The sequence below is a fragment of the Salvelinus fontinalis genome, chromosome 6 (assembly GCF_029448725.1).
Source record: "Salvelinus fontinalis isolate EN_2023a chromosome 6, ASM2944872v1, whole genome shotgun sequence".
Taxonomy (NCBI): Eukaryota; Metazoa; Chordata; class Actinopteri; order Salmoniformes; family Salmonidae; genus Salvelinus; species Salvelinus fontinalis.
The window spans coordinates 69,048,500-69,068,136 of NC_074670.1; the positions used below are offsets into that span (position 1 = coordinate 69,048,500).

Sequence of the window (19,637 nt, forward strand, 5' to 3'; positions counted from 1 at the left end):
GTCAAGGAAGTGAGCGAGGCCTGCTTAAGACCGTGAGAGGGAGAGAGAAATTAATCATTATACATACAGTAAATATGTAACAGGCCCTGCCCATAAACTTTGCATCCTGTTTGGACATCTATAGCCATGCAGTAAGACATTCGCAAGCACACAAAGCCGACACACACGTACACCACAGCAGGTTGGTGGCACCTTAATTTGGGAGGACGGGCTTGTGGTAATGGCTGAAGTGGAATGGTATCAAATACATCAAATACATGGTTTCCGTGTATTTGATGCCATTTAATTTGCTCCGTTCCAGCCATTATTATGAGCCGTCTTCCCCTCAGCAGACTCCGCTGACGTACACACAATACATACGTATACACATACACACATACCCGCACACACACACAAACACACACACACACACACACACACACACACACACACACACACACACACACACACACACACACACACACACACACACACACACACACACACACACACACACACACACACACACACACACACACACACACACAGTTTTGTACTGCTATCCTTGTGGGGACCAAAGAATTTGTTCCCATCCAAATTCCTATTTTTCCTCACCTCAACAATAAATCGAACCCTAACCTTAACCCTTAACCTAACCATAACCCTAACCTTAACCCTAAGTCTAACCTTAACCCCAAACCCCTAACCCTGAAAGTATGCCTAACCCTAACTCCTAACCCTAAACTTAACCATAACCCTTAACCCTAAACCTTACCATAATTATAACCTAATCCTTATTGTAACCCTAACCCTAAACCTAACCCCTAAGCCTAAAATAGCATTTTTCCTCGTGGGGAACAAAAAGGATAGTTAAACAAAAATATACACACTCAGACACACACTAAACCCAAATTGTAAAAGTAAACACATGCTAGGGAATCAGATAGACCTATAGATACAAAACTTACTGCAAACAGAAGTGGAGCTTACCCATAATAAAACAAGGCAACAGTAAACATGTTGTCCCCCACAAAGGATGCAGCACCCCTCTTGGGCCAATCAGTGTCATTTGGATCAAAAAAAGGATCAAAAACAAAAAAAATGTAAAGTCCACAAATAAGAAAGTGAGTCCTGTTCATAATAGTGGGAGAGAAAGAGAGATAAACTTTGGGACCGGAGGGAGGACCGATCCTTAATTGCATTACCACAGTTAGTATTCTATGGCAAGAACCATCATTCACCCAAGTTTAATCAAAATCGTCCCAGTGGTGTCTGAGATATTGCGTGGGTTAGCTAGACTCATATCCCTGAGCATGTGGGCCAAATTTCATCACTTTGAGTCAACATATCAAGAGATATGGAAAATATTGCTTTGAGAGACCTATGACCATAGATATCACATATCAAGTTTGATGCAGATCGGTCATTAGGTGCCAGAAGAGTAGCATCAAAGATATTTATAGGTTTCCACTTCTGTCTGTGGTAGCGTTTTAATCGTTTTTTCACAAAATTCAAAATGTCGGAAAATCCATCATGAAAGACATGTGTCCCAGAGGCAAATTTGTTTCTTGTAGGGGGAGGGTCCGTTCTTTATATACCTGAGGGACCTACAGTATATACAAATTTCATGACTTTAGGTCAAACGGGCTGAGGGGCGTATATTTTTATTGCGCCACCATCTGCCCAATCAGTAACAATTTTGTAAATGCATCATTCACCTAAGTTTAGTCAAAATCGGGCCAGTGCTGTCTGATATATCAAGTGTGAATAACGTAGGAAAGAACATCCTAACGGACGGAGACAGACCCACAGTCCCCTCCCAGATTTTATATTCGGGGACGAGCAATACTGTATACAAACCCTGGATTGTTGTTGCAATGTGTTGGCCATTGAGAGTCTTTGAAGCCACCGGTTGGTCATATTGGAACTCCAGTAGGAGCAGTCCTCCATAGAAATGAATGGAATTCTACAGTACTTCAATTAAATGTTTCTAGGACAAAATTACATGTATTTAAGTATTTTTTGTTGTAGTGGGGAAAGTAACATTAGTACTAAAAAAAAAATACTTAAAGGAAAATGTTTTAATATATTTTATATTTGTATGTTTAGCTCACATAATGTAATTTAAATGTATGTATTAAGGTTTTCTGTAATATAATAAACATGTCAAAAACGAATCTAGACATGAATAAATGCATTTATATAGCTTCAAATATGGCTGCGCGGTGGCTTCATTACAGCACCCCCTGTCAGTCATCCAGGGTTTATACACATGACTGGGGACAACTATAATGCAAACTGTTATACGGATACTGCTGGTGTAAGGTCCACTAGATGGCAGCAATTTTCTGTGAATGAGAATGTTTGGAAAATGCGGTCATTTTGTATCCTATTGGGCCTCCATACATGCTCGCATGTGACTAGATTGGAAGCGGTGTTTGTTGACTGATTCCGAATGTGAGTTGCTTATGTTGCTCAAACAAATAATGCTATTTAGTAAAATAATGTTTATGAAATGGGTGATCGCTATCATTTTCGCAAGTATAATGCAATAGTCACCCTAGCTCTATTGTACAGAGCATCATCAATTTACTTTGCAAACAGTTTTTCTTGTTACAGCTAGCAGGAAAGGCTAACTGAAATGAGTCATCTCATTCGTCCATCGTTAGCTTGCTAACAATAGCTAGCTATATGTAAACATAGATAATACGGCAAAGTTACTGGGCAATTCTTCTTTGGTTTATGAATGATATTCATGTGGTGGTCTGTGTAGATACTAAAATGTTTCCTGCGGGACGTTACCTAAGGGATTCTGCTTTGTTATCTTCATAGCCAGTTCAATCCAGTCAAATAACTACACAGCTAGCACATTATGGAACTATGTAACAACGACCCATGTAACTAGCTAACGAGTTATTCGGGTAACATGTAATTGGTTTAACCTGATTCTAAATCATTTAGACTAATATAGTTAATACCTGCTTGGGGCTACTTTACATGCTCACCTCCTTGCCTACAATATCTGACTCCAAAGTTAAACTTGTTTCCTTAACTTCCATGTTCTCTCAGCAAGATGGCAGAACAAACAACGTTGGACAGCCTGCTGGAAATGGGCTTTGACAGAAACAGAGCGTAAGTAGCTAACTGAATTAATGTGGCTATTTTTCGACACACTAAATATCAACTCTGGTCCTGTCTGTCTACTGCTTTCAGGGAAAAGGCTGTGGCACACACAGGAAACCAGGGCATAGAGCGGGCCATGGACTGGTAAGTCAACTGGCAGAGGCTTTGGTGAGCTAGCCTCAGAGGCTTCTTCATCCACAGATTAATTTTACAGATGGTCAGTTTAGTTATTCACATGGAATAACTGATTCGTAATTTCTTTCTTCCGTTATGGCTTCCTTCCACAGGCTAATGGAACATGAGGGTGACCCAGACATTGACGAGCCCTATGTACCTCCTGTGGGGAACGTGCTTGGTGGAACTGGAACTGGAGAAAGTGACCCACAACAGCCCAGTCCAGCAGCCCAACCCACAGCAGAAGGAACAGACCCTGGTAAGTGGTCAATGGTCATGGCAGCATATTGTATTTTTATTACTCATATTGTAATAACCTCATAACTATGGCTTGTACTTCCCATTACTGGTTAACATGGTTGTTGGTTTACATTGTCTTCTTGTCCCCCACCTCTTCTATGTCAACTCTACTTTTTAGCTACAGACGGTAGTGACCAGATGATCCATGACGGGGATACCAAACGACCAATGACAGAGGAGGAGAAACGTGAGCAGATAAAGAGGTCAGATAATTCACCTCTACTGAGGTTCTGTTTACACACTTATCTTATTCTGTCAGTGGGAAAATGTCAGGTTTGGTCAATAGATGTTACTCAAAGAGATTTTCAAGTGTCAGCAAAAGCTTTCAGTAGAAAATGCAATGAGACAGCATACAATGAAGCCTGTGCCTGCGTTTGTGTCTGTTTCTTTGTGTGTGTGTATATTTCTTTGTCTACCTCTATGTGTGTGTTTCTGTGTGTACCAGGCTAGAGGAGCTGATGCGGGTGAAGCAGGAGGAGCGGAGAGAGAGGGAACGAGCAGAGGAAGTAGACAGAGAGAAGCAGAGGAGGAGGCAGGGTCAGGAGCTGCTGCAGGTCAAACAGAAACTGCAGGAAGATGAGATGAAAAAAATGGTCGACCTGCGCCAGAGAGAGAAGAACGATGACAAAATGGCCAAGTAAGCCATGAAGTCAATGGGCATGTTTGACATTGCAGGCGACTGCCAATTAACTGATAAAAAAAAAAAAAAAACGTACATATAAGTATTATTATTTGTAGATCAGCTAGTCAGTCACAATTTACCCACAATGCATCACGGATTAATTTGATGCTCTCGAAATTGGCCAATGGCTGTTGTCTCAAAGCACATTGGAGGAGAGGATCCTTGAACAACCTCCTTCAATGAGCTTTGAGAGGAATTGAGGAAACAAGAATAGCTAGTAACGTTTTCATACACAGCCAAAAGTTACTTTTTGCAAATGTCTTAGTGCAAATAAGGTCTATTCCCACTCCACAACTCTTCTTTGTCCAATGAATACTCTCTCTTTCTCAGGCAGCGGGTGCGAGACAAGATAGCACGTGACAGAGAGGAGAGAGCACTTAAGGTACTGACTGCACCTACAGCATCTGACTCGTATGCTGAACTGTTGCTAAATAATGTCTCCATATCTTTCATAGAGAGTTGAACTCACTAACCCCTTCTACTCCTCTTCAGTTTGGAGGCGGTTCTTCCAGTACAGCTCTAACCTCCCCTTCAGCAGAGGGCCCTCCCTCCTCTCCGCCAAGTCAGGGCCCGCCTCCTGCCAAGAAGGACTATAACGAGTGCAAAATCCAGGTAAGGGGCCATGGATGTCTACGGCCTAGTTCACATTTTGACACAACAGATATTTTTGAGTTTGTCTCAACAGTCAATGTAGTTTATTAATTTATCCTCCTGTTCCCAGGTGCGTATGCTGGACGGCTCGGCGCTGACCTCCGTGTTCAAGGCACAGGAGCCGTTGGCTGCTGTGCGCGTCTACATCCAGATGAACGGCAACGCCCCCGAGGGCCAGGACTTTACGCTGCTCTCCCCGTACCCCCGCCGCGTCTACACAGAACTGGACATGGAGAAACCCCTGCAGGAGCTGGGTGAGCAGACAGGATGCCCCTCTTACTGGGCTTGAACAGGGAGAATCGCAATAGTCTAAAGGGGCTTCCTCTCCATCTGCACTAATCTGAAAGGACTGGAGACGTCAAAACCAGCCAAAGACGTACTACTTTCATCTATCCTGTGTTGTCAGATCAGTTTTAGAGGAATCTAATCTGAGATTTAGGTGTGTTGTAGTTTGTGTCGTACTGTCTTAACTGTTTTGTGTCATTGTTCAGGTTTGGTGCCTTCAGCTGTGCTGGTCGTTGCCAAGAAATAAGGACCCTGAAGTAAAAACATGCTATATGAGCCAACCTCAATTCCACACATCATTTATCACAACAGGACAGAGACCAGGATGTCAACTATGGATTGATTCTCCTTCAACAAACACTGAGCTTTAATCTTAAATAGCAACACAAGATGGATGACTATTGATTCTCATGGGGCCTAAAGTGTAAGACATGGCTGGTGTTGAGACACTGCGACTTTCCACTGTATTTAAGTTGTAGTTTTTATAAGTTAAACAATTTGACAGTGGTGTTATTGCATAATCACTTGAAGTTACATGGTGGACTGAACATACTTTAAAACTTCACATAAAGAATGTACTTTTACCACAGGAATAATTGGTTAATTTTACGAGAAAGCTGCAAAACTTGATGACCTAAGTCAGCTTTGTATCTCACTGACTGGTGAGAGTTGCTTATATGTGCATGACAGTTAAGAAAGATACACTCTTAAGAAATCACGTGTGTCATATCAAGAGTCCCAAAAATACACATTAAGCACATTGTGCTTCACTCAAATGTTTTATTGAACAATGTAAAAGTGAAGATTAAAAAGTTACATTGTCATACATTTGCAGTGTATTTGTGCATGCCTTTTTTGAGTACAATGGATTGGATGCACTCTAAAACACAACAGAAATGGAATGGTATTTAAAAAACTGAGTGATAAAAAAGGCTAAAGTTGTGTGGTGGATTTTGCCAAACACTTAACAGTTTTCTACTCTAAGGTTTGACCAAACATGAGTGATAGTGTTGGTTTTAGACATGTCCACTAGGTACAGCACAGCGTACATTCAGTTATTATTCTTTACTTAACCTCTGAGTCCAGAGGCACTGGTACACCTGCATACAACAACATGGCTTCCCTATCTTCTGTCTGGAGGAGTAGGACTACACTGGAGGACTCGAATGGGCAGAAACTTGAATGAGGGACACAATAGATTGATCTTAACCTGCTCATTAATAAAAAGAGCTTTGACATCACAACTATAAAACACCTTTATGTACATTATCAAAAAATTACTAGCCTATATTTCTGGAATGACAATAATACAGGAGGTATGGAGAGAGACGGGTTTGCTTAAAATGAAAGGGGCTGCATGTAGAAGAGAATACAAAAATAGTTTATCATTAAAACAATGTACAAGAGCACATTTTCAAAGACCAAATGAGTAGTAGACGTCACAGGTCACACCCCTGTTCCTGATAAAAGATATGAGTTTGCACCCTATTCCCTACAAAGTTCACTACTTTTGACCAGAGCTCTATGGGCCCTTGTCAAAGATAGTGCACTATATAGGGCATAATGTGCCATTTGGGGTGCATCCATGGACTTTAAACAGGTGAACACTGGGCCGTCAATGCTGAATCATCTCTGGTAACCCCTGCTGTCAGTTGGTGTGTCACAGGATTTCTCTTCCCCCTTAGCTGGGAGGGTAGTAACCCTGATTGTAGTTCCAGGCTTGCTGGTAGCCTCCGTATCCCCCATACTGTGGTTGCTGAAAGAGGAGAGGAACACTTTAAAAAATGGCAAGTGAAGGAACACCCGCTCTCTAATCAACATTTTAGTGCAGGGGTATTCAGATCTTACCCTACGAGGTTCGGACTACTTCTGGTTTTCTGTTCTACCTGATAATTACACCCACCTGGTGTCCCAGATCTAAATCAGTCCCTGATTAGAGGGGAAGAATAAAATAAAAAAAAGCAGTGGAACTGGCTTCGATGTTCAGATTTGAATTTGAGAGCTTCAGTGTCTCCTCTATCTGGCTCAATTTCAAAAGAAGCACTGATCGTTTAAGACCGTATGTAGCCGATATTTGGCTCATGTATCAGTTTGTACAGCTTAACAATCCCGTCATACCTGATGCCAGCTTCCATATCCTCCGTAGCCTGCATGAACCGCACTCATGTCCCCACCCATCATGGGTGGAGGTGGTGTCGTCATGGGGACATGGGGCATTGTGGGAGGGGCTTGTGGTGGAGCAGGCACAGCAGAGCCATCTTCTCCTTTACTCATCTTCTCTGGGTCCTCACTGTCTCTGCAGATCAATCAATATAACAACTGTGTCAATAACCAATCCATGAACAGTTTATCCATTTTCTTCTCCACGAACAGCTACACATCAACAACAATTTTTTTTTGTCACATCACACAATTTTACAGGTATAAATCCTTGCATGATATTGACAGATACGTTATAATCTCACCCGTTCTCAGCCACTCTCTTCTTGTTGCCGAGCTCTTTCAGTAGCTTCTGATGCTCCTCATAGACTGTTAGCACACTGCAGGCCAGAGAAACAGCAACAGTACAGTCATTTAAAACATGGTAAAGTGATGCTCCTCAGACTGTTGGCACACTGCAGGCCATAGAACAGCAACAGTAGTCATTTCTCCTAGTTGGTTGATTTCATACCATTAAATTAAATATGGGCAGAATAACATGCTTGTTTCATTTTCTCCGGGTTCCTGATTGTATCTAAAAACAATCCTATGACCCCTGACCTTTGCACAGAGGTCCCATAGTCCTCAGCGTACTGCAGGCCCCTTTGGGAGAAGAGGATCTTGGTCTGTGGGGAGAGAGGTGCGGCCAGCGCCCGCGTCACACACTGCTGCACCCCCTCGGCCGACCCTCTGGGGTCACCGGCCACCTCCAGCTCCAGCAGGTTCAGGTGCAGCTTACCATCATCCTGGAAAACAGAGGGGACATTAAAGAGGGAACAACAAACAATGATAAATGATGCTCTGACAGGTTACATTTTCTATGAGGTTAAGATCTGGACTATTTTCCATGTTCCATCCCTGATATTCAATCCCAATTGCATCTTAAATGTGATCCTTTCCTTTTTCAGTCGATGCTTAGAGCGTTGGGCCAGTAACCGGAAGGTTGCTGGATCGAATCCCAGAGCTGACATGTTAAAAATCTGTCGTTCTGCCCCTGAGCAAGGCAGTTAACCCACTGTTCCCCGGGCGCCGAAGACGTGGATGTTGATTATGGCAGCCCCCAGCACCTCTCTGATTCAGAGGGGTTGGATTAAATGCGGAAGACACATTTCAGTTGAATACATTCAGTTGGACAACTGACTTGGTATCCCCCTTTCCCTAAATCTTTTCATTTTCGCCTCTCTAAGATCTATCTTCCCTCCTCTCACCGGGCTAATCTCCAGCGCCTCCTGCAGGACTCCCCGGGCCTTGCTGGGGTTCTTGCAGAGCTTCAGCAGCAGCCGGGCCAGTTTGATGGAGTAGAACGCATGGAGGTGAGGTGTCTCTTTGGCCTGGGCCACCGCGTCCCTAAGCAGAGCTTCTGATTCATCTAGCCGGCCCGCCCGTCTCTCTAGCCCCGCCCTGCGCAGCCGGACCATGGCCAATCCCGGCACTGAGGTTTCCAGAGCCTCCAACACACGCCGTGCCTCTGTTAGGTCACCTGGGAGGAGATGGAGGGGAGGAGTGAGTGGGCTACAACACTGGGTAATAGTGTCCTGTGTATCACATTTGAGGTCAAAGTGAAAAGGTGAACACTGTGACGTGTCTCTTCCTCTCTCACCATGCCTCTCCTCGAAGGTGGCCCACTGCAGGTGCATGGTGTGTTTGTGGGCCAGGTGGATCTCACAGGCTCGCCGAAACACGCCCCGCGCCTCGTCCAGACTCTGAGGTTCCAGGTACTGGACGTACTGAAAAACATGCATACAGTATACATTAGTTACACTGACATACAAACATGTTACTGAAACACACACCCCTGCAGCCCCTCCTTACCTTGGTCCAGAACTCCTCGTAGAGAGCGCATGCAATCAGACAGCGCTCAAACAGGATCCGTACTCTCAGGTCTCCCCCGGCAACGATCCCACTGCTCTTTGACCCCTCCTTTTCCTCTTCTTCCTGGCCCTCCATGGCCTTTGGTTCTGTCTCGGTCTTCACCTCATTTTCACCGCCCCCCCCCAGCTCGGTGAGCTCCCAGTCCAGGTAGGAGTGCCAGGCCCTCAGCTGGGTCCGGTCCAGAGGCTTCACGTGGAAATATGGACGCTTGATCTGGAATGAAGGGAGGAATGGGAACAGAAGAAAAGATAAGTAAATGTTTCCAACCAATGAAAATACACTACTTGACCAAAAGAGTGTGGACACCTGCTCGTCGAACATCTCACTCCAAAATCATGTTTACTAATATGGAGTTGGTCCCCTCTTTGCTGCTATAACAGTCTCCACTCTTCTGGGAAGGCTTTCCACTAGATGTTGGAACATTGCTGCGGGGACTTGCTTCCATTAAGCCACAAGATTATTAGTGAGGTCGGGCGATTAGGCCGGACTCGCATTCCAATTCATCCCAAAGGTGTTCAATGGGGTTGAGAACAGGGCTCTGTGCAAGCCAGTCAAATTCTTCCACACTAATCTCGACAAACCTTTTCTGTATGGACCTCGCTTGAGCAAGGGGCATTGTCATGCTGAAACAGGCCTTCCCCAAACTGTTTTCACAAAGTTGGAAGCACAGCATCGTCTAAAATGTCATTGTATGCTGTAGCATTAAGATTTCCCTTCAATGGAACTAAGGGGCCTAGCCCGAACCATGAAAAACAGCCCCAGACCATTATTCCTCCTCCTCCAAACTTTACAGTTGGCACAATGCATTGTGGCAGGTAGCGTTCTACTGGCATCCGCCAAACCCAAATTATTCCGTCGGACTGCCAGATGTTGAAGCGTGATTCTTCACTCCAGAAAACACGTTTCCACTTCTCCTGAGTCCAATAGCGGCAAGCTTTACACCACTCCAGCTGACGCTTGGCATTGCGCATGGTGATCTTAGGCTTGTGTGCGGCTGCTCAGCCATGGAATCCCATTTGATGAAGCTCCCGACAAACATTTCTTGTGCAGAAGCAGCTTGGAACTTGGTAGTGAGCGTTGCAACCGAGGACAGACCATTGTCACGCACTATGCGCTTCAGCACTCGGTGGTCCCGTTCTGTGAGCTTGTGTGGTCTACCACTTTGCGGCTGAGCCGTTGTTGATCCGAGACGTTTCCACTTCACAATAACAGCACTTATAGTTAACTGGGGCTGCTCTAGCAGGGCAGACATTTTACAAACTGACTTGTTGGAAAGGTGGCATCCTATGACGGTACCACGTTGAAAGTTACTGAGCTCTTCAGTAAGGCCATTCTACTGCCAATGTTAGTCTATGAAGATTACATGGCTGTGTGCTCGATTTTATACACCTGTCAGCAACAGGTGTGGCTGAAATAGCCGAATCCACTCATTTGAATGGGTGTCCACATACTTTTGTATATGTAGCGTATCATGCTTCAATCATTGCTTCTGAGTTGCACATAGAAGGGATGCGTGTGTGTTCCAGGGGTAACTCACAGCTTCCTCAAAGTTCCACCTCTTCCTGACCTCTCCCTCCAGGTCTTGGTACACCTTCTCTCTGCGAGCCAATAGGAGCTCTCGCATTTTCGGAATCAGCTCTTCCTGATTGGGTGAAACATAACATGACAGTTATGATGGCAGACTTTTAAATCAGTGTTAAATTAAAGTTAAGATTGTGTACCATAGCCTTACTCCATAGCTTGAAATGTCTCCACTTTATGCTATTTTGGCAGCATCTGACACTCATGTTAAATGTCATGTTAAATCTTAATCCAACACTACTAGGGATTTGTCATTTGTAATTCACCTCTGTAGGTTCCTTCTCTTCCCCAGGTGGTAACTCCTCTTCCCCCTCAGCCAACTCAGACTTCTCAGTCTTGTGGCTCTGTTTAGATTCCTCCAGCAACCCCTCATACTCCACTGCTGAGAGGACATCCTTGGGCGCATGGGCATTAAGATGAGTCTTGAATCTGTAAGAGAGAGATAGGAGGGATGGAAAAAGTGGATCAGATTCACCAGGTCAGCAAATATGAGGTCCATAATAAGTTTGATAATTATCCAAATCTATCATATAATAAAAGGTTACGATTTTATACTTTAGATATATTTTTTACCCCCCTTTTCGATCATGTCTCATCGCTGCAACTCCCCAATGGGCTCGGGAGGCGAAGACTGGGTCATGCGTCCTTACGAAACATGACCCACCAAACCGTGCTTCTTAACACCCGTCCGCTTAACCCGGAAGCCAGCCGCATCAATGTGTCGGAGGAAACACTGTTCACCTGACGACCGAGGTCGGCCGGCAGGCGCCCGGCCCGCCACGACTTTCTAGAGCGAGATGAGCCAAGTAAAGCCCACTCGGTCAAACCCTCCCGACGCTGGGCCAATTGTGCACCACCCTATGATAATCCCGGCTACGGCCGGTTGTGATACAGCGCGGAAACGAACCAGGGTCCGTAGTGACACCTCTAGCGCCTTTGACCGCTGCGCCACTCGGGAGGCCCTATAGTTTAGAGTTTTGACTGATTTGAAGCTCTACTGTTTTTCTTAGTAGAGAAAGTGTACTGTTTTTGAATGTGTATAGTCTCACTTCTCATAGTGGCTGCTGTACAGCTGAGTGGGGACTCTGAGGACTCTGTCGTAGACCCCAGTGGCAGCCTTCATGTCTCCCTGCTCCTTCTCCCACTCGATGAACAGCTCCCACAGACGGTCAGAGTGGAAGTCCAGTCCTGCTGCTGCCACCGCCTCCTCAAATGCACTGGGGAGAAGTGACAAGAGACAGGGATCAGACTATCTGAGTTCGATTAAAAAAGAGTTAGGGCTCCTTATCTTTATTTGAACATTAATTCTGTGAATGAGAATAAATACTGAATTAAAACATTTGGAGTGTTCAGGCTAATATTGAAAGTAAAGGCTGGCTAGTGTTGAATGTGTATAAGTGTGGTACTGTGAGTTTAAGAGTATAGGAGTGTGTACCTGCGAATGCGCTGAGAGGACTCTGGCAGGTTCATGTTGAGCGTGCCCAGTAGCAGGTTAATGTAGTGGATCCACAGATCTACACTCAGGGGGATGGCTTTCAGACCCTGAACACACACCTGGAACAACAAAACAACATTACACATGAATGTTATGGAACTAAAGCCATTACATTCTGTGAGAGAAGAATGTGCCTTTTTGTCAATTAAAAATGTCAGTCAGCAGACTACATAACAAGACACACATCCATGTGCCAAACACACTCCTCCTCCTCATCATCATACCTCCTGAGCTTTGTTGGTGTAGCCGGCACGTCGCTCCAGATCAGCAAACTTCTTCCAGTATCCGTAGCACAGTGGGTACCGTGCCAGAAAGGCTACCAGCGCCCGACGTGACGCTGTCATGTGACTCTGGGGACAATTAGAAATCTGGTTAGCTGCAAATTCCACTTCAACACTGCACATCTGAACAACAGTGGTATAGTTAGCTATGCATTATTCATGCAGAAGCGCTTTAGGCGTATGACAAAACGGCAATAGGAGTCTTGTCTGTCCCCTCAGCTCTTTTCACCTCTTGCTCACAGTACTGCAGTAGGTCAGTCCAGCTAGAGAAGTCCTGTGGGTTGTCATGGGCCAGCTTCCAGAGTCGGTCAAAGTCCGCCGGAAACTCTCCGTCTTCTTCCTCCTCATTCTCTGCCAGAGGCATGTTGTATGCTGTCGCAGCTGCTGCTTCTGGAGCCTCAGAGGCTCCTCCTCCACCATCATTCTCCTCTGAAGCCTCTTCCTTCTCTGTTGGAAGTTGGACAGCCTCCATGGCTTCCGGAGCTATTAAATGAGAAATTTAGAAAGTTACACATGGAAGAATTTGTTTTATCTATAACACAAAGAAATGGCTGGCCTGCTCAATGTCGCATAGGCCTAATCAAATATAATTTACAGATGAAATGTAGATTACTGCCATTAAAAGGGGAATTCCAATCACTGATGGTGTTTTTAGCCAATCATTCATTAGTATTTATAGGTACCACACACAGATCACTACACTCATAACAATGGCCGGGAAAGGAGCAGCAGGGGGCATGATGCGACTAATGTCTGCATCTACAGTAGTTAGATCAGCTTACTAAACCATAATAAAAGACCCGGCCTGGCAAGTACTAGCTAGTGCAGGGATGGGTAACTGGTGACCTGACTGGAACTCAGTCGGGGTCTCAACCTACTGTTGAAAGTTAAAATCGTATAATACACAAGGCAATTTCAAAATGTGGTTGTGCATCAGCAGTTTTTCTTGTTATGTCAGTCACTCAATTAGCCCATGTCAGCTAACATTTTTTAGATTGGTAAATGAGTCTAGTGGCAAGCGATCTAAATTTGTAGTAATCGTGTCTGAAGACTCAACGTTGAATTGCATAGAATTCTATGTCGGTCAGAAATTAGCGTTTGAATCAGAAAAGTTCTCTCTCACGACCTCTACAAGCCAGAACGCTGAATAAAATGATACTTCCGGTTGTCCGTGTGGTTGGTCCTTTTGCAGGTAGGAATTTAGACAAAATATCCACAGAGTAGTATTATCAACCCCACCTTGGGTGGTCTGTATATCATTTGTATTTCTGGTTCATATTTTCAATACTGATGCAATTCACATGTGACCAACACTTGCGCAATATGGCCGAGACTAACCGAACAGCAAATACTTCAAGCTTATTGCGAGGAAACATGCTTTTGTTTACATATTGTGCATCACGTGCAATGCGTCAACAGACTGAAAATACAAGTAATAACGTACCGGCACCGCAAAGCTTTCCAGTGGACAGCCTATCTCCACCTCCTACTGCCAAAAGGATCAACAGCATGTACAACCGGTAAAGTGGAAATATCATTTTATTCAACATTCTGTCTTGTAGAGACTATTGCGTCTTTTTTACAGCGACTTATTTCAGACTGATATTCATGGAATAACCATGGTAACAGGCTGATGTTTAGGCAAGTAGTAATCATGGTCGAATTATCGACCCGGGGCCCCAATTGAATTTGTTAGTCACTTGCACTCATATCATATTAAAAACTGCAAACATTTTCTCACCACCCCATGGCAAAATGTGTAGATTTGCAGCAAAGTTGCTTTAAAACTGCAACATTTTCTATATGTCCCCATAGCAAAAGAATTTAGGGCTGAACCCAAATAGTCGACCAAAATATTTTTAGTCGAGCAGTAACAAATATACAGTACCACTCAAAAAAAGTCCCCTACATTGTAGAATAATAATGAAGACATCAAAACTATGAAATAACACATATGGAATCATGTAGTAACCAAAAAAGTGTTAAACAAATCAAAATATATTTTATATTCTTCAAAGTAGCCACCCGTTGCGTTGCTGACAGCTTTGCACACTCTTGGCATCCTCTCAACCAGCTTCATGGGGTAGTCACATGGAATGCATTTCAATTAACAGGTGTGCCTTGTTAAGTTAATTTGTAGAATTTCTTTCCTTCTTAATGGATTTGAGCCAATCAGTTGTGTTGTGACAAGGTAGAGGTGGTATACAGAAGATAGCCCTATTTGGTAAAAGACCAAGTCCACGTTATGGCAAGAACAGCTTGAATACGCAAAGAGAAACGACAGTCCATCATTACTTTAAGACATGAAGGTCAGTCAATGTGGAAAATGTCAAGAACTTTGAAAGTTTCTTCAAGTGCAGTCGCAAAAACCATCAAGAGCTATGATGAAACGGTCTCTCATGAGGACCGCCACAGGAAAGGAAGACCCAGAGTTACCTCCGCTGCAGATAATAAGTTCATTAGAGTTACCACCCTCAGAAATCGACAATTAACTACACCTCAGATAACAGCCCAAAAAATGCTTCAGAGTTCAAGTAACAGACACATCTCAACATCAACTGTTCAGAGGAGACTACGTGAATCAGGCCTTCATGGTTGAATTGCTGCAAAGAAACTTCTACTAAAGGACACCAATAAGAAGAGACTTGCTTGGACCAAGAAACACAAGCAATGAGCATAAGACTGGGGGAAATCTGTCCTTTGGTCTGATGAGACCGACCGACAAAAATTAGTAGGTGATCGGATTATCTCTGCATGTGTCTTTCCTACATGGAGGAAGAGGTGTGGGGGTGCTTTGCTGGTGACACTGTCTGTGATTTATTTCGAATTCAAGGCACACTTAACCAGCATGGCTACCACAGCATTCTGCAGCGATACGCCATCCCAACTGGTTTGCGCATAGTGGCACTATCATTTGTTTTTCAACAGGACAATGACCCAACACACCTCCAGGCTGTGTAAGGGCTATTTGACCAAGAAGGAGAGTGATGGGAGTGCTGCATCAGATGACCTGGCCTCCACAATCCCCCAACCTCAACCCAACTGAGATTGGTTTGGGATGATTTGGACTGCAGAGTGAAGGAAAAGCAGCCAACAAGTGTTCATCATATGTGGGAACCTCTTCAAGACTGTTGGAAAAGCATTCCAGTGACTACCTCATGAAGCCAGTTGAGAGAATGGACAGTGTGTGCAAAGCTGTCATCAAAGGAAAAGGATGGCAACTTTAAAGAATATAAAAAATAAATATATATATTTTTTTTTATGTGGTTACATGATTCCATAAGTGTTATTGTATAGTTTTGATGTTCTACAATGTAGAAAATAGTCAAAATAAAGAAAAACACTTGAACGAGTAGGTGTGTCCAAACTTTGACTGCTACTAATATATATATACAATGGGGCAAAAAAGTATTTAGTCAGCCACCAATTGTGCAAGTTCTCCCACTTAAAAAGATGAGAGGCCTGTAATTTTCATCATAGGTACACTTCAACTATGACAGACAAAATGAGAATTTTTTTCTCTTCAGAAAATCACATTGTAGGATTTTTAATTTATTTATTTGCAAATTATGGTGGAAAATAAGTATTTGGTCAATAACAAAAGTTTATCTCAATAATTTGTTATATACCCTTTGTTGGCAATGACAGAGGTCAAACGTTTTCTTTAAGTCTTCACAACGTTTTCACACACTGTTGCTGGTATTTTGGCCCATTCCTCCATGCAGATCTCCTCTAGAGCAGTGATGTTTTGGGGCTGTTGCTGGGCAACAAGGACTTTCAACTCCCTCCAAAGATTTTCTATGGGGTTGAGATCTGGAGACTGGCTAGGCCACTCCAGGACCTTGAAATGCTTCGTACGAAGCCACTCCTTCGTTGCCCGGGCGGTGTGTTTGGGATCATTGTCATGCTGAAAGACCCAGCCACGTTTCATCTTCAATGCCCTTGCTGATGGTAGGCTTTGTTACTTTGGTCCCAGCTCTCTGCAGGTCATTCACTAGGTCCCCCCGTGTGGTTCTGGGATTTTTGCTCACCGTTCTTGTGATCATTTTGACCCCACGGGGTGAGATCTTGCGTGGAGCCCCAGATCGAGGGAGATTATCAGTGGTCTTGTATGTCTTCCATTTCCTAATAACTGCTCCCACAGTTGATTTCTTCAAACCAAGCTGCTTAGCTATTGCAGATTCAGTCTTCCCAGCCTGGTGCAGGTCTACAATTTTGTTTCTGGTGTCCTTTGACAGCTCTTTGGTCTTGGCCATAGTGGAGATTGGAGTGTGACTGAGGTTGTGGACAGGTGTCTTTTATACTGATAACAAGTTCAAACCGGTGCCATTAATACAGGTAACGAGTGGAGGACAGAGGAGCCTCTTAAAGAAGTTACAGGTCTGTGAGAGCCAGAAATCTTGCTTGTTTGTAGGTGACCAAATACTTATTTCCCACCATAATTTGAAAATAAATTCATAAAAAATCCTACAATATGATTTTCTGGATTTCCCCCCCCTAATTTTGTCTGTCATAGTTGAAGTGTACCTATGATGAAAACTACAGGCCTCTCTCATCTTTTTAAGTGGGAGAACTTGCACAATTGGTGGCTGACTAAATACTTTTTTGCCCCACTGTATATGTGGGGGCGGTACATCCTGTATAAACACAAAATCACTTCCTTGACAACAGCACTGCACTGCTCAACGAAGCGCAAGAAGTTTGAATACCCAGACTTCTGCTGAGGCCGTATCACCATAAATGCTGCATGGCCAATGCAGACGTCGGATTGACCATGTGCCCAGATGCACAATGCACTTCGATCTCGAATGCATTCTCTCCCACCAATTTGTGCACATTCAATGTTTCATAACTTCATTGTGTGAATTGTTTCCATTTGATTGTTAGTGTCTGTCAATTCCCCATCACATATCACCAGTAGTACATTTCCCGATAATTCCTAATCTACAATGTTTCTTACTTTCGTTACGGTAATTTCTGTTAATGCATTCAATATTATTCCAGTCTTACAGTTCATTGTCAGAGTGGACACTGTAGAGCGCACAACCTATGCTACACATGTGAACAACACAATTTAGTCATTGCCTTTTGTTTGGAGCCCTCATGTCAATGTTGAGTAAGGACACGCACGCATAGAAGTAGGCCTATAGGCTACCTGGCCTGCGCACAAATGTAGGCATATAAATGTGCACATTTGGGAATTTGATAGTATTTTTGATTGGCTTCAAGCACCACCACTAATGAGCTGTGGAGATTCTCCAAGTAATGCTTTCACATCAAATAGTAAGCAAACGAAGACTGTTTTTATTCCCATTTAGAATTACACTAGTTCCTCAATGTATTTGAAAAAAATCTTTCAAGCCCTCTCCCTTTCAATAACCACTCAGCGTGTAAGAGAGAAAAAAAGTCATGCTCTGATCCAGTGGAAATGTCATAAAATAGGTCTACTTATTACTTATCAGTGCTCGTCTTGGACTGAAATAGGTTCAGGCACTCATTTTGGGTGCTAGTATTGTTTATATGTAGTTGCAGGATCTGCTCAATACTTTTGAGCTAATATTCCAAAAGAGGAACAGGAGCTCAAGCAGTAAAACAGTTGAGGTGCTGGTAGTCAGCTACGGTGAGCTCCTGCCCAGGTCGAGCACTGCTTCTTAACCCTTGCGCAAATAGCCTACAGCTGTGTCTGTCCAGAGCTCACTGGTGGGAAACTGAGGGCCCAGAATATTTTATACAATGTTGCACGTTCAGTAGTGCAAGCTTCAGGCCAGACCCAAGGTGATGCAATGTTTCAAGTTTGTTGCAGACAGGCCAATATGATTTATAGAATATGTATTTTTAAAAGCAGGATATTTTCTACCTGCAGGATGTAATGTTTTTATTGGTTGGCTTTATGTAGGCTATTTTTACATAGTTGGGAATGGCAAGAGAAGTAACTTTTTAGGTTATTTTCATTTGGATAGAATGAAATGATTTAGAAATATGAAGACGTTATTATAAATGAAATTTAACTGTTCAATGAAAATGTGCATATGAAAACAATAACTGGGACGCAGATCTGTAGGAATGGTAAGAAATTGCCATTCCACATGAGAAATGGTTGCCGACTCCTTGTGCAGCCTATTACCGGCAACTTCAGGGGAGTAATGGCAGAATCTGCGAAAGCCAGCAGAAACAGAAATAAATAGTTGGGTCAGCTTAAGGTTACCTTGATCTGGTTCCCTCAAGGCATTATTTCATTAAAAGCTTAAAGCATCAGACAAGCTCAACACATATAGTTGAGTTATTTAAAACACATATGGAAAAATGTTCCAAAAGTGACTAATCAATTGATATAAAAAGATTGTTGACTTTCGCTCGACCAATACTTTTTTTAGCAGGGGCCAGCCCAATAGATTTGCGGTTAATGTATTTAAAAACGCCCCCCCCCCCCCCCTTCGAACCGCTGTCCGAGGGAAAGTTTAAATATTTTACTCACAAGGTGGGGGTAACAAAATGTAGCTTGGGGCCCCCAAAAGGCTAGGGCCGGCTCTGACTACATGTGTAGGTATGGATGTGTGTATGCAGACCCGAGAGCCACCGAGGCCCCCCATAATGAGTTCAGATTTATTATGGACAGCCACCCCCCATCAAAGTTGCCCAACGCTGTTCTAGTGCATTAACTCTGGTACTTGCTAGGGGGAGGCAACTTTCGGTTTCGCCAGTTGGCGCAACGTAAACTCATATTAGCCATGTCGGCTAGTTAACGTTAGCTAGCCAGCCATCTTTTCACAGGCGTAGTTGCGACTGTTAGCTGACTGTAAAGATACAAACGACTATACATATGCTCCCCGCGTAACCATTTAATAACTTCGTCAATATATTTAGATTATTTCATGTTTTTACAACCTGAAGGAGCCTCCATTAGCCCGTTGGTGTTCAGGTCTTCTGAATCCGAGCCTTCTGCCGCCATGATAAAAAAAAACAATTACGTCACTTCCATGCGACAAGTAAGGTCTGCAAGATAACCGAATAACAT

At 43.6% G+C, this 19,637-nt stretch overlaps 2 protein-coding genes across 3 annotated transcripts; one reads left to right on the plus strand and one right to left on the minus strand.

The window, feature by feature from the left end:
* The first annotated feature begins 2,331 nt into the window (after positions 1-2,331).
* LOC129858364 (UBX domain-containing protein 1-like) lies at positions 2,332-6,018 on the plus strand. Of its 2 annotated transcripts, none has more exons than XM_055927535.1 (10): positions 2,332-2,436; positions 3,049-3,111; positions 3,193-3,246; positions 3,390-3,535; positions 3,695-3,779; positions 4,022-4,213; positions 4,589-4,640; positions 4,751-4,870; positions 4,980-5,163; positions 5,401-6,018. In XM_055927535.1, the coding sequence occupies exons 2-10, from the start codon at positions 3,053-3,055 to the stop codon at positions 5,439-5,441; spliced, it is 933 nt and encodes a 310-aa protein (XP_055783510.1). In that variant the 5' UTR covers positions 2,332-2,436; positions 3,049-3,052; the 3' UTR covers positions 5,442-6,018. The 2 variants fall into 2 exon arrangements, with proteins under 2 accessions (XP_055783510.1, XP_055783511.1); XM_055927536.1 differs by having other exon boundaries at positions 2,390-2,436; positions 3,053-3,111.
* Positions 5,955-19,614, minus strand: LOC129858363 (pre-mRNA-processing factor 39-like). Its single transcript, XM_055927534.1, has 14 exons — positions 19,508-19,614; positions 12,852-13,105; positions 12,566-12,691; positions 12,282-12,400; positions 11,896-12,063; positions 11,113-11,275; positions 10,803-10,907; positions 9,206-9,478; positions 8,994-9,120; positions 8,602-8,873; positions 7,955-8,139; positions 7,660-7,734; positions 7,313-7,490; positions 5,955-6,950 (listed from the first exon to the last, which is right to left on the minus strand). Exons 1-14 carry the CDS (start codon positions 19,569-19,571, stop codon positions 6,876-6,878), a joined length of 2,184 nt encoding a protein of 727 aa, XP_055783509.1. The 5' UTR covers positions 19,572-19,614; the 3' UTR covers positions 5,955-6,875.
* Between the last annotated feature and the right edge of the window lie 23 nt (positions 19,615-19,637).

What these genes read in the sequence shown, in the direction of transcription:
- LOC129858363 (XM_055927534.1), bottom strand. Translation starts at nt 19,571, where the DNA reads ATGGCGGCAGAAGGCTCGGATTCAGAAGACCTGAACACCAACGGGCTA. An exon ending in TGCAGTACTGTGAGCAAGAG is followed by an intron (nt 12,692 to 12,851) that starts GTGAAAAGAGCT and finishes AATTGTCCCCAG; the next exon opens with AGTCACATGACAGCGTCACG. An exon ending in AAGAGAGTGGCTGAGAACGG is followed by an intron (nt 7,491 to 7,659) that starts GTGAGATTATAA and finishes ATTGATCTGCAG; the next exon opens with AGACAGTGAGGACCCAGAGA.
- LOC129858364 (XM_055927535.1), top strand. Translation starts at nt 3,053, where the DNA reads ATGGCAGAACAAACAACGTTGGACAGCCTGCTGGAAATGGGCTTTGAC. An exon ending in AGCAGAAGGAACAGACCCTG is followed by an intron (nt 3,536 to 3,694) that starts GTAAGTGGTCAA and finishes TCTACTTTTTAG; the next exon opens with CTACAGACGGTAGTGACCAG. An exon ending in GAAACCCCTGCAGGAGCTGG is followed by an intron (nt 5,164 to 5,400) that starts GTGAGCAGACAG and finishes GTCATTGTTCAG; the next exon opens with GTTTGGTGCCTTCAGCTGTG.